We start from the raw sequence: 13,442 nt of genomic DNA, 5'->3' as shown, positions 1-13,442 counted from the left end.
GTGTGAGAATCTTTGAGACAGAATCTTTTGTTCAATGTGACAGTATATAAACATACATAAAATATATTTGAAAATTGTTTACACAATTACCATGTAGTAGGAAGGATGTCTGTTACCGTTAAAAATGTCCATTATAAAAATAACTCATCTTCATTTTGCCATAAGGGTTGAGAATATTGCTGTCTGTAACTACTAACCACGCTTTGAACTTTATAGTTAATGGTTTCTATGTAAAATGAATAATCCATAAAGTGACAAAAATACAATTTATTTGAAGTCTCAGAACTTTCAGAATTGTTTACTTTAAATACTTAATGGGTTACTACATGTATTTCTTCAATCACAACAATGAGAGTATCCTTTAGAAATAGGGAAAGCATAACAGATTTGCTCTGCAGCATGTAATAAGTTTTACTTTTCTTAAAGGATGTTTAACAAAAATTTTTAGGAAAAATTGATCCTGATAACTTCTAGAAACCGAGCTCAGTTCACTTCCTTATACTTCAACCAGTTTGAACGTTATATGCTATTGTTTCTAGAGATTTATTTGAATATTTTTGTGTGTGCTATAAGCTCATATAACCGCTAGAGGGCACTATCTGCCTCTATTATTCAGGTTTTCAGGCACAGGAAATTTGATTAGGAAAATCCAAGAGGGGGAAAATATTCATATGTGGGGTTCTGAAGAGCTAATATTTTTGCAAAAGTAAAGATACAAGCCTATATAAATCTGTTTTGACCAAAATAATATACATATGAAATGAATCTATTAAATGTAAAATGTTCTGAACAAAGTTCTGCAATTTTTACCTGGTTTTGCTCACAACTACAGAATTATATTATGTACACAGGTCACTTTATTTAAAAAATCAACAGGAAAATAAAATTTTACGGCAAATAAAATGCATTAACTGCCAATCTTTTGCATATAAACTATAAACTTCTTCAAGATATATTTATAACATATGATGTTTAATGTTTGCGTTTTCAGGGACCACCTGGGAAAGATGGCCTGCCAGGACATCCTGGGCAGCGAGGAGAAACAGTAAGTCACTTCATTCTTCTGATTCAAATTTTCCATCTCCAGAGCCACATCAGTTCATGGAAAACTGCTTAGCTATTGATATTTCACCTTGAGAGGCTAAGATAATCAAGGAATGAATTCAGCTGACACTTATTAAAATATATAAGTGCATGCTTTATTTTTCATGATTTTATGTAAGTGTAGATGAAGAAGTAGAATGTTGGTTGATAAGATTATTTTTGTGGTTGATAGCAGCACTATTTGCTTTTGTTGGAGCCATAAGGCTGAGTAAGAAAATCTAAAATAGAAAACATAATTTAATATCCAAGCCCTAAAGGATGTAACATTAAACAAATGACTCAGCAGCTTACCACATATACCACAGTTTGGGCAGATGAAAGCCTGAAAGTTCTACTGTCTTCAGTATTCTGATGGATTAATTCTGCTACTGTTACAAAATAATGGAGCTGGCCGTCAAAGTTCATTCTAATCAGAAGTCACAAATTGGCATGTTCTGTTGGAATAAATTATTTGTTCTCACCATAAATCTAAATTGTATTTAGATTCATTAAGTAAATGGGAAAAAAAACTACCTTTGGCTGTGTGGATCAAAATTATTTTCATCCAGGCATTGCATCTGGGTGAAAACATATTTGGAGTTGAAGTGCATAATAAGCAAAAAAAGAATAAAGAATTATTTAGTAACACTAAGGAATAAAAGCATTTGGATGTCCTGTTTGAAATGTCATACACTGTCACGTTACATCATGCAGCAACTCTACAAGAACATGGCTGAATGGCAGGACCTGAAGGGCTTAGAAGCACAAGATTTGAGATTAAGACTGGGACCATAGGTCGTAGATGAGTGACTGAGAGTTGCTCCCAGACACTGATTTTCTTAGGTTCCTTCCAATGCGTCCTTACAAAGATCTTCTGGTCTTGTGGAAGGAGGGAAAAGTAAAGGTCACAGAAACACAGTGACATGATTCACAGGGTCTTATTATTGATCCTGATGGCCCTGGGAAGTGGCACAGGGGGTTGACTTTCCCACTTATCCTCAAATTAGCACTCAAACAATTACTCAGGTTCCCTTGGCAGGCTCGTCAAAACTCAGGTCTTGCACACATTTAGCATTGTCTTACTCAGACAGTCAGCCAGCTCAGAGCTTGGAAGTTACCACGTATCTGATAAGGCTACCAAGGGTTGCTCAGTGAGGAAAGAGTGCCTAACTTTAAGAAGACAAGGAGAAGCTTTGCCTCTTTTCCCCCTTGCCACTTAATTTCTATGCCTAAACATGTTGAACTACCAAGAATTCTTGACAATCTACTAGAGGAATAAAAACGGACTCTAAAGAAAAAAAGAACAAAAATTCATACTCAAATTTTCAACTATATTGTCTTCCCAATCTTCCAGTTGGTATTTTTTTAAAGATTTATTTATTTTGGGCCCGGTGGCGTGGCCTTGCGGCTAAAGTCCTCGCCTTGAAAGCCCCGGGATCCCATATGGGCGCCGGTTCTAATCCCGGCAGCTCCACTTCCCATCCAGCTCCCTGCTTGTGGCCTGGGAAAGCAGTCGAGGACGGCCCAATGCATTGGGACACTGCACCCGCGTGGGAGACCCGGAAGAGGTTCCAGGTTCCCGGCTTCGGATCGGCGCGCACCGGCCATTGCGCTCACTTGGGGAGTGAATCATCGGACGGAAGATCTTCCTCTCTGTCTCTCCTCCTCTGTGTATATCTGGCTGTAATAAAATGAATAAATCTTTAAAAAAAAAAGATTTATTTATTTTTATTGCAAAGTCAGATATATACAGAGAGGAGGAGAAACAGAGAGAAATATCTTCCATCCGATGCATCACTCCTCAAGTATCCACAACAGCCAGTGCTGCGCCAATCTGAAGCCAAGAGCCAGGAGCTCTCCTGGGTCTCTCACATGGGTGCAGAGTCCCAAGGCTTTGGGCCGTCCTCGACTGCCTTCCTAGGCCACAGGCAGGGAGCTGGATGGGAAGCAGATGCTGGGATTAGAACCAGCACCCATATGGGATCCTTGCGCATTCAAGGCAAGGACTTTATCCACTAGGCAGTGGTGCCAGGTATTTTTTCTAGTCTTTCCTGAAAGTCAGAAAGATATTAAGTCTGATGTTGCACTTCCAAAATGACCCCAGTGGAAGATATGGATGAAGTTAAAGCAAGGAATCTGAAACTCAATCTTGGTTTCCCTTATGGATGGCCAAGGCTCAGAACCTTAAACCATGACCTGCAGCCTTGTAGAGTTTGCTGTAGCAGGAAGTAGAGGTGAAACCTGTACCCATGCCCTCTAGAGAGGGATGCAGATCTCCCAAGCAGTGTCATTGCCACAGCACCAAATGCCTGCCTCCAATCAGTCATTGCCAGTGAGCATACGTGAACTCCTGTAAGCTCCTCTAGAATACTTGCAGATGTCATTTGGTAAAGGGCTACCGAGTGAGTTAATAGAACCTCTCTTCAGTTTTTGCTTCCACGGAATATAATTGTATAATATAGAAAATTCAGTTTTTCTAGAATTTTTATTTCAGTCTAACAGTTATTCATACAGATAAGAATCATAATTGAAAAATTGTATTACTGCTTTCATGTCCAAGTTTAAGAGAATGAGGAAATCACTTTATAGCCAGGAAGTTCCTTTCTCAGCTTATGTTGTGACTGGAAACCAAACCTCAAATTAAGCAAGAATCACATTGTAACATGTCTAAGCCTGATTATGTTTGTGTTAATCATATTTCAAAGTGCACATTCTTTTGCTGAAACTAAAATTTGTCTTTAGTTAGCATTCCCGGATTTAAACACCAATCAATATCTTACATTTTAAAACATTTTTTTTTAAGATCTATTAATTTTACTTGGAAAGTCAGAGTTTGAGAGAGAGAGAGAGGGAGAGAGAGAAATTTTCCATTCGCTGGTTCACTCTCCAAATAACTGCTATGGTCAGAGCTGGGCTGGTCCAAAGCTAGGAGCTTCTTCTGGATCTCCCATGTGGGTGTAGAGACTCAAGGACCTGGGCCATCCTCCACTGCCTTCCGAAGTCATATACAGGGAGCTGAATCAGGAAGTAGAGCAGCTGGGACTTGAATCAGCACTAGTACAGGATACCAATGCAGACAGGTTAGATTAGCCTATTATGTTAAAGATCAGAGCCCACATTTTGAAACACTTTAAGATCAGTGAAAAAAAGTGGTTGGAAATAGTTTCTGTTATATTGAAACAATCCAACAATCCAAGTTTGTGTTAGAAACACAGTGGCAAATCCAGTGTTAATCCTAAAGTTAATTCAGCCATTGAGAGATTTTTTTTTAATCTTACAATAGACATTGAGACTGTTCATGAGTGTATGCAAATAATTTCTACTTTCAGAAACTTGGGGAGCCATAATTTAGCTTATCTTCTAAAAAATAAATGACAAGTGAAGTTTTAACATTGAACAAACAGGCTTCATACTTAAGAAGAAAAATTTTCTTGTCTGCAGTTTATTTTTAAGAACTCTAGGGTCAAATTTATTTGATACTTGCAAATACTTTGAAACTTTTGATTGAGCAGCCATATGGGCAATGCAGCTCCCAGCTCCTCCCACATCCATCACTTACAAAAGCAAGCTAGCAGCCAAGCTTTTCTCTTTCCCCTAGGATGCACCAGTGCAAACAGAAAAATGGAAAAATTCCAGAATTGCTCAGCCAATCTTTAATCAATTAATTTTTTATTATGAAAATCATTTTGTGTTATCCTTAGGCTCACATTTGCAAGAAAACAAGCTTTGTAGCATTTCAATTTTGAAGTCTAAACTTTCATTTTGGTCTTCATATTAAGTTTAGTGATCAAATTTATCAGAAGAGTAATTCAGAAAACGAACAGGTCACACAAATGGGTGGAATGAAGCTATCATGAGAAGGTTGGGAAAATGAGCATGGCTGAAATTTAGTACACACCGTCAAAGCATAAAGTATGATTAGAGCAGTGGATAAGGAATAGATTTTGTGGAACTTCTGCTATAGCACCTCATTATATGTTGAGTAATGAGTTGATCATATTTGCTTATGGGACATGACAGTTTTGGATAATGCATTCCTGCAGGTGAAGGCAGATGTGTTATCACAGTTTGAATGACAGTGTTACTTAGGCAATGGAGAAAAACTGGAATTTGAGAATAAGCTATGCCCTCAGACAAAATGATTGCTTACAAGGAGAAAGGAAGGTATAGTACCTGAAAATATTCTATCAATGAAGGAAGTACATACAGGAAGAAAGTCAAAGGAGACAGCATAGTTGTTGAGAAGCAAGTTTAGAAAGTTAGAGTACAGTATACCATTGGAAATGGTTGTTAGATACTGACAGCTTCACAGTCCAGCACAGATTAGACATTTCCTCATGGAAAGAGTTTAAGTGGAGAGGCTCATGAGTACAAAGACCATTGTTGTGGTCATGAACATTTTGAGATAACCTGGAGATTATTGCGAAAGGATGTTTTGGTGGACTGGGGCTCCCTGTGAAAAAGTGACACCATGGATTTACACTGCTTCCTGATGTCCTAGTTATCCTAATTTGTCTAAGTACATTTTGTGACGTTCAAAGCCTAGTTAAGTAAAAATGTACCTTTTCAAACATGTCTGAGTTTTTAAGGAGTGCATCACACACACACACATACACACAAGATGGGTGTGTAGATGTATTATGCTAACATTGGCATTGTGGTGGGTATGCATGCATGTATGTGTGCATATGTAGCTCTGATTTGAAATTTCCAAATCAGCCAGTTACTAAAAAGTTATAATTAAAATAATTAAGTAAACTGCTATTTTGTTTACAACATCCTAAATAAATTTAAATGTATTTTCCCATAATCAATTTATTTTGCTGTAATTTTAATTAGAATTTGATATTATAAGAATTATAGAATCGCTTATCATAGCTATCCTGAAAGTTTCACATATGAAAATACTAGTATCTATTTTGTTCATTCTAATCTTGCTTCTTACAGTCTGCTCATTATAATGAATACAACTTTTGCAAGCAGTATTTTCTTTAATTCAGTTATTTGTTACATTTTTCCCCTGTATTTTCTACCTGCTTCTCCAACTGTTAAGTGTAACTTAACTCCACTGAGAAATAAATTTGCCTATCATGAAACATAATGAATAATCCACAAGTCTAGAGAAATGTAGATTTCAGAATATATATCTCAAAGCTTAGGTACATTTTGCTCACATCAACTGGATTATATTTTGCAGACTGAATTATTTGCAATGTGCATTTTTAACTAAATGCTGACCAAAAACAAAGAAAAACCAAAGAAGTTGAAATGGTGACTATTCACATAAAGCAGGCTTTTCAAAATACATTTTATATCTTTCATTTGATCAGACTGTTGGAATGAAGTGAGTAGAAATGAATTATTATTGAAGACTATAGATGTATGTCTGTAGAGAGAATCAGTGAACTGTTTCATCTATAACATAAATATTGCTATATGGTTTTGATCTGGTGCAGTGGCGTTTAAAACAGTTTTTTGGTGGATTCAAGCTAAGGTCTTGTATTTTAAAGCATTTATTAAAATAATCATTGTACTACTATGTGAAATAGTAAAGATGATACATTCTTAATTTAAAAGATAAGAGGATTAAAATAAGTATTTTTTAAACATTTGGGAATAGGGAAAATATGATTTCATTTTTATGTGACTCATTCAACAACTCACAGAATTTCAATTTGTGATGTGTGCTCTGTGCTCTGTGTGGCTTTAACAGAATGTGCTTTGATCTTTGTAGGGATTTCAAGGCAAGACCGGACCTCCTGGACCAGGAGGGGTTGTTGGGCCACAGGTGTGTTTCTGTTTTTCCAGCATGATTTGTTTCTTTGCTTATGTTTTTCTCTCCCCAAATTGTATAAAAAATCTAACATTTTAATTGTGATTATAAAGGTGATTGTTTCTCAGATTGAATTTAAATCTAATCAGTTACCTATATTAAGCTATCACTTAACTAAATAATTTTTAAATTGATTCTAAGAACAGAAGAGTAATATAAGCAATGAGCATAAATCAGGAAAGTCACACGGAATTTTACATTGTTTAATCATCTACTTAAAACTATTAAATAGATTGATCATCATCACTTTTTTTAAAGATTTAGTTATTTTTATTGCAAAGTCAGATATATAGAGAGGAGGAGAGACAGAGAGGAAGATCTTCAGTCTGATGATTCACTCTCCAAGTGACCGCAACAGCCAGTGCTGCGCCAATCTGAAGCCAGGAGCCTGGAGCTTCTTCTGGGTCTCTCACATGGGTGCAGGGTCTCAAGATTCTGTGCCGTCCTCAACTGCTTTCCCAGGCCACAAGCAGGGAGCTGAATGGGAAGCAGGGCTGCTGGGATTAGAACTAGTACCCATATGGGATCCTGGCGCTTTCAAGGCGAGGACTTCAGCTGCTAGGTCATGGTGCTGGGCCCCATCTATTTTTTTAGAACTGAAAAATCATAAGACTATTTTGTATTTTTGAATGAAAATTAAGGTTTAGATTAATTATTTGGAAGTATATAATGTGAAGCTCTGAATTCCACCATTCAACAATAATTTAATACCTGTAGCAAATTATGCTTTTAGATTTTTGACTTTGTAGCAATGATTTACAACATGGATAAAATATGCATGCTAATATATTATCTTTGAATGTATTTGAAATTATGGCAAAGACAAGAGTCTTTTTAAGATAGGTACAGAAAGAATTTCAGTTGGAATAATATCCGAGAAATTATAGTACTAAATATAAACAGAGAATAATTCATGGTAACAGAACACATTGATTTATTCTCTGGAGAAGCATATTTGAATGACAAGAACACATCTAGTTTACTCAGTTTGAATTTTATTCCTGTTAATAACAAATTGCAGCAAAAGATAAGAGCAGTAGAATAAGTACTATGATTATTTAATTGATTTAAATAATATTTTCAAAGCCTACAATTAATTACCAACACTGTATGTAACTCTCTCACTCATGTATGGCCACACTCACATAAATCCAGAGAAACAAACTGTCTTTATCTTCTTTATAGGAGTATGTGTGGGGTAAGGCAAAACAAATTCTTACATCCATTCATGATTGTATTTTGAGTTTAATATTGAACCAAAGAAACTGTTGAATGTTTGTGCCTGCATACAGTAAATAGCCTGAATGTAATGCATGTATACTTTAGTGCTGAAGGGCTTTTAAAATTTATTAATTGAATAAAATTATATGTACATGTATATATATTTCTATGTGTGTGGTTATGAATGCATGCATTTCTTCATTTTTAGAAACCACCCCCAATACTTCTATTCTTTTTCTGTGTAAAACAACTCTATAATCATTACCTGTGAAAAAATTTTACTGGAGGTACTGTTCTCATTATACTCACAACCAATGAACATAAGAAGTGTAATTAGAATCCAACTCATATATAAATGTTACATGATTTAACTGAGTATTTTAGGTCTTCGGAACTTTGAAAATATCTGCCCAGCACATTTGTCCAAATTCTGCAACTTGGATTTCTTTTGTTCTTCTACCTCAAAACTTGAAAGTATTTGATTTTTTTTTAAATGTGAGCATATTTTCATGCTTCAAAAAATGGAAGAAATTGGATGGAAGTAGTGATGGTTGCAATACTTGATATTAGCTTTTTTGGTATAATTTTGTGAATCTCATTTTTGTGTCAGTGGTGGTAGCTACTCATTTAGGATTGATTTTGCATTTCGGGCACTCACACAATTAAGAAAAACATCCTTTTGGGGTGAATGTTTGCACATTAATGAAAAATTCAAGACTTTCTGTAATTCTATAATTAAATGCATTAAACCTAGAAATGTAAGCAAGAGTTTGGCCAGACACAAGTCCCAAGTGAAGCCCTATATTTTACCTTTGAAAAAATAGAAATGAAGAATCAGGATCGCAGAATAGGGTAAGGATGTGCTTAAATGGACGGAAAAACATTTAATTAGGATGAAGCAGAGAGGACATATTCCAGGAAATAGGAAAGAACAGAACAACAGCAGAGGGGTACCTGGAAACTGACAGACACAGGAAAGCAGCGGACACAACAGTGTGGTGTTGCAGTGACTGATACTCCAGCAGCATTCAGCAAACAGCGATCTGAACTCCACCAGCAGCTAGAACTCCACCAGCAACCAGGTGGGAAGGGACTTTCACTGGGAGCTTGGGAGGTGAGCCCAGACAAAGAACTGTATGTCTTGCTGGTCCGTTTGATTTGACAAGAGCAAAGACAGAGCAGCAGATTGCAGATGGACAGTGCGAGAACAGGGTAGATTTCACAGCCCAGTCAGCCCCTTAGAGCTGAATTGGGTGCCATTTTGCATAAGGCGGCAAAGGCAGGGGAAAGGACTGAGCATACGCTGAGCTGGGAGTGAACTCATTTCTGACTCAGTGAACTGCAGCAACGTGGCATTCTACAGGTTCCACCCAAGACAGGTCTGGGCAGCCTTAAGACCTGAGGGCCAGCAGATCAAGAACTCTAGTAGTGGTATGTCAGGCACCATTTTGTACACTGTGGCAATAGCTTTGGGACTGCAGGGACAGCAGTGAACTGCGTATGTGCTGACCTGGCGAGAACTCAATGAGGTCCATGGATAGCACTGGTCCCGTAGGAAAATAATACTGACTGTGGCATCGTACAGGTCAAAATAAGTCCGTGTGGCACCCAGACCTAATGTCCAACAGGTTCCGACAAGATCAGTGCCACCAATAATCTTAACTATATAGGACGCCTGGTGTCTCGCTATTCCTGGGACCTGCTCCAACTGAAAGTGGGATAAAGGTTGCAGAGACAATGGTGCAGCCTCAGCATGGTATCACAGGAGGTGGAGAGTGGTAAGCCAAGAGCTGGGGCTACAGAGTTCTTTGTGGAAATCTAACATAAGAACCCAGACCTGGAACTCACTGGAGGGAGTGACACAAGTGGCTGCAAGCAAAGAGTTGTGTACCAACTGCAATAAGTAAAATCTCATTGTAGACCTGTGGGTGACACAGCTTAGAAACCTGCCCCAAGGAGAAGACTCTGCTAACCAGAAGTGCAATGACCAAGAGCAAAAGAAGAGATAAAAGCACAATGAATATTACCGAAAACTCCCCTGCAAAGGAGCATAACCCTATGACAATCTCAGAGTTCACTGAGGAAGACATCAAGAAAATGGGGCACACAGAATTCATAAAATTCATTTTAAAGCTTCTGATCAACAATGAGAAGCACATAAAAGAGTTCAAAAAATTTAAGGAAGCAATAAAGCAAATCAAGGCTGGTATATCAGAAATTAAGTACACTGTAGAGCAAATTAAAAGTACAGTGGAAAGTCCAAAATAGAATGATGCAAGCAGAAGAAAGAATCTCAGAATTGAAAGATATTTCCTGTCATCAGGGGGAAGTAAACAAAAAGCTGGAAGCAGAGCTGGATCAGGCCAAAAAAAGTATTCAAGAATTGAAAGACACTATTAAGAGGCCAAATATAAGAGTTATGGGGAGTCCCAGAAGGTGCAGAAAGAGAAGCTGAGTTTGCAAATGTATTTAATGAAATAAAAAAGGAAAATTTCCCTAATCTGGAGAAAGAATTGGGAAACAAGATGCAGGAGGGGCACAGAATTCCCAACAGGCTTGATCAAAAGTGATCTTCACCAAGACACATGATCATCAAGCTCTCTTCAATCGAACATAAGGAAAAGATCCTTAAATGTGCACATGAAAAAAATCAATTAACATATAAAGGAATGCCAATTAAACTCACAGGAGATCTCTCACAGGAAACTCTACAGGCAAGAAGAGAATGGAGTGACATATTCCAAATTCTAAAAGAAAAAAATTGTCAGCCTAGGATAACATATCCAGCAAAGCTTTCTTTTGTCTTTGAAAATGAAATAAAATTCTTCCATAGTAAAGAAAAGCTAAAAGGATTTGCCTCTTCCAAACCTGCCCTGCAAGTGATACTTCAAGATGTTTTCTTGACAGAGAAGAGGAATAGCACCTACCAAAACCAAAGGCAAATGGGAAGAACATCCCAGTAAAATGACAACAGAAGACTAAACCAATGAACAACCCGCTCCTAAAATGACAGGACCAAATTACCATCCATACATATTAACCCTGAATGTAAATGGCTTAAGCTCAATCAAACATCATAGATTAGTAGACTGGATTAAAAAACAAAACCCATCTATTTATTGTCTAGAAGAGACACACTTCACCAACAAAAATCAGCGGAAACTATATCGCATAGGTTTTGTTATTTCCTGTTAGTTTCATCTCTTCAAAACACTTTCTTCTGATTAAATCATTGAATACTCGTAGATCATACAGTAGCATCATTTTCTTCAAGAAGGTTCTTGATTTTCATCTCTTCAGCTACACGTTAGTCATTTAGTAGCATGTTGTTTAATTTCATAGTGTTGTTAATTTCTTTTTTCTCCCTGATGTTGATTTTGTTTTGTGTTTTTTCATTTAAGGGGATGTACAGTAGCTGTGTAGTGGAGACTGTCATATCTAGTAATATGTCATTTAACTTCATGGAATTGTAAATTTCTATTTTTCTTTCTACTGTTGATTTTGTATTATGACTTTTCATTTGAGGGGATGTACAATAGCTGTGAAATGGAGACTAGCATCCAGATGTGAGGACACAATGTAGTATGCATTTCTGCTTCCAGACAAAGATGGACTTACAATGAAACTGTTCACTATTTCTTCACAATAGAAAGTTGGACTCTGCCATTGTCCATGCCCGCAATGATGGACATATGACTGTGTATGAAGAACTGTATTTTAGTAATGATATAGAGGAACTAGGTGGGGGTGAGGTAATTGGTGAGGGGATAAGGGAAATGCCAGGAGCCTATGGAATTGTATCATAAGATGATAATAATAATAATAAAATGTAAAAAAATGTAAAAAAATAGAAATGAATGATATTGCACAAGCTACTTGGATAAGGCACCTTATTTTTTAAAAATTAATTTGTTTTTATTGGAAAGTCAGATATACATATAGAGGGAGAGATAGAGAGGAAGATATTCCATCCGTTGATTCACTCACCAAGTGGCTCCAATGGCTGGAGTTGTGCGGATCCGAATACAGGAGCTCAGAGCCTCCTTGGGGGTCTCCCAGAAGGGTACAGGGTCCCAAGGGGTCAGACCATCCTCCACAGCTTTTCCAGGGCACAAGCAAGGAATTGGATTGGAAGCAGGGCTGCCAGTATTAGAATGGGCACCCATATGGGATCCTGGTACATGCAAGGTGAAAACTTTTTTATCTGCTAGGCTACTGTGCTGGGTTCTAGGCACCTTATTTTTTTTAGCACCTTTATTGGCATCTGGAATTTTTTCCTCATTATATAATTAACTTAATTGCTTCATTTTACTTTATTATAAATGAAGATAAGGAGGAAGTGGTTATGGTTCCCTTTTTATATTTGAAAGCTTATGCTGTAGCAACACAAAGCGCACCGCTCTGGGACACATAATTGATCTGATATTTTGCACTTGCGACAATTCAAAGTCGCCAGGTGTTACTATAACTTTTGGCCTGTAGGAATCAGTGACCAAACACAGTTCATTCAGACTTTGTCAATATTCTATAGACTTTGTCAAATAAAAGTAAGTTAATCATGTGGAAGTCTTCAGCTTGTCAAAGTTATAAGGAGAATCACTTTTGTGGTTGTTTGGGTCATGCAGGCTTAGGGTTATTATCAGCAGTGTTTCTTGGTACCGATGTGGCACCAGTGCATCTATTGGGTTTTTTTTATTTTGATGTTTTAGAATTATCTTTATTGGAAAGGTAGAATTATAGAGAGAAGGAGAGAGGAGAGATAGAGAAAGATCTTCCATCTAATTGTTTACTCTCCAAAGGCCACAATGGGCAGAACTAAGCTGTTCCACAGCTGGCAGCCCAGAGCTTTTTTCAAATGGGTGTAGAGTCCCTAGTCTTAGTCCATCCCCCACTGCTTTCCCAGGCAGAGTGCTGAATGGGAAGTGGAGTAACCAGAACACAGATCAGGGCCCATACGTGATCTTGATGCTTGGAGGTGGAGAGTTAGCCAGTAGAGACACTGCACTGGCCACCACTGCTTTTATTCTTAAACTGATTTGACAGCTTATATAAAAAGAAGGAACAGACTGAAGTTGCAGTTAAGGACTTTTTAACAATTTTTGGTATACTCCTACTTGGAAGCAGCTCTAGTATTAAACAAAGAAAACATCTTTTCTCTTTATCTTTTTTGACAAATTTTCTAACCAAAACTGCATACAACCTTGAAGACTCCTGCCAGATAAGCTACTCTCAGTGCTTCATAAGACGTGTCTGATGGAACATTGTAAAAATCAGTGGGAATGATAAGCTCTTCTGCAAGAGAGTA

At 37.3% G+C, this 13,442-nt stretch overlaps 1 protein-coding gene across 2 annotated transcripts in view; it reads left to right on the top strand.

The window, feature by feature from the left end:
- COL11A1 (collagen type XI alpha 1 chain) overlaps positions 1 to 13,442 on the top strand; it is a 187,183-nt gene that overhangs the window by 101,187 nt on the left and 72,554 nt on the right. For both annotated transcript variants that reach the window (XM_058659710.1, XM_058659707.1), the window contains exons 37-38: positions 992 to 1,045; positions 6,818 to 6,871. In XM_058659710.1, coding sequence (XP_058515693.1) covers positions 992 to 1,045; positions 6,818 to 6,871 — 108 coding nt within the window. The remainder of the gene's footprint in view (positions 1 to 991; positions 1,046 to 6,817; positions 6,872 to 13,442) is intronic.

Source organism: Ochotona princeps, chromosome 2, assembly GCF_030435755.1.
Source record: "Ochotona princeps isolate mOchPri1 chromosome 2, mOchPri1.hap1, whole genome shotgun sequence".
Classification (NCBI taxonomy): Eukaryota; Metazoa; Chordata; class Mammalia; order Lagomorpha; family Ochotonidae; genus Ochotona; species Ochotona princeps.
This window is presented reverse-complemented; position numbering and strand designations above follow the sequence as displayed.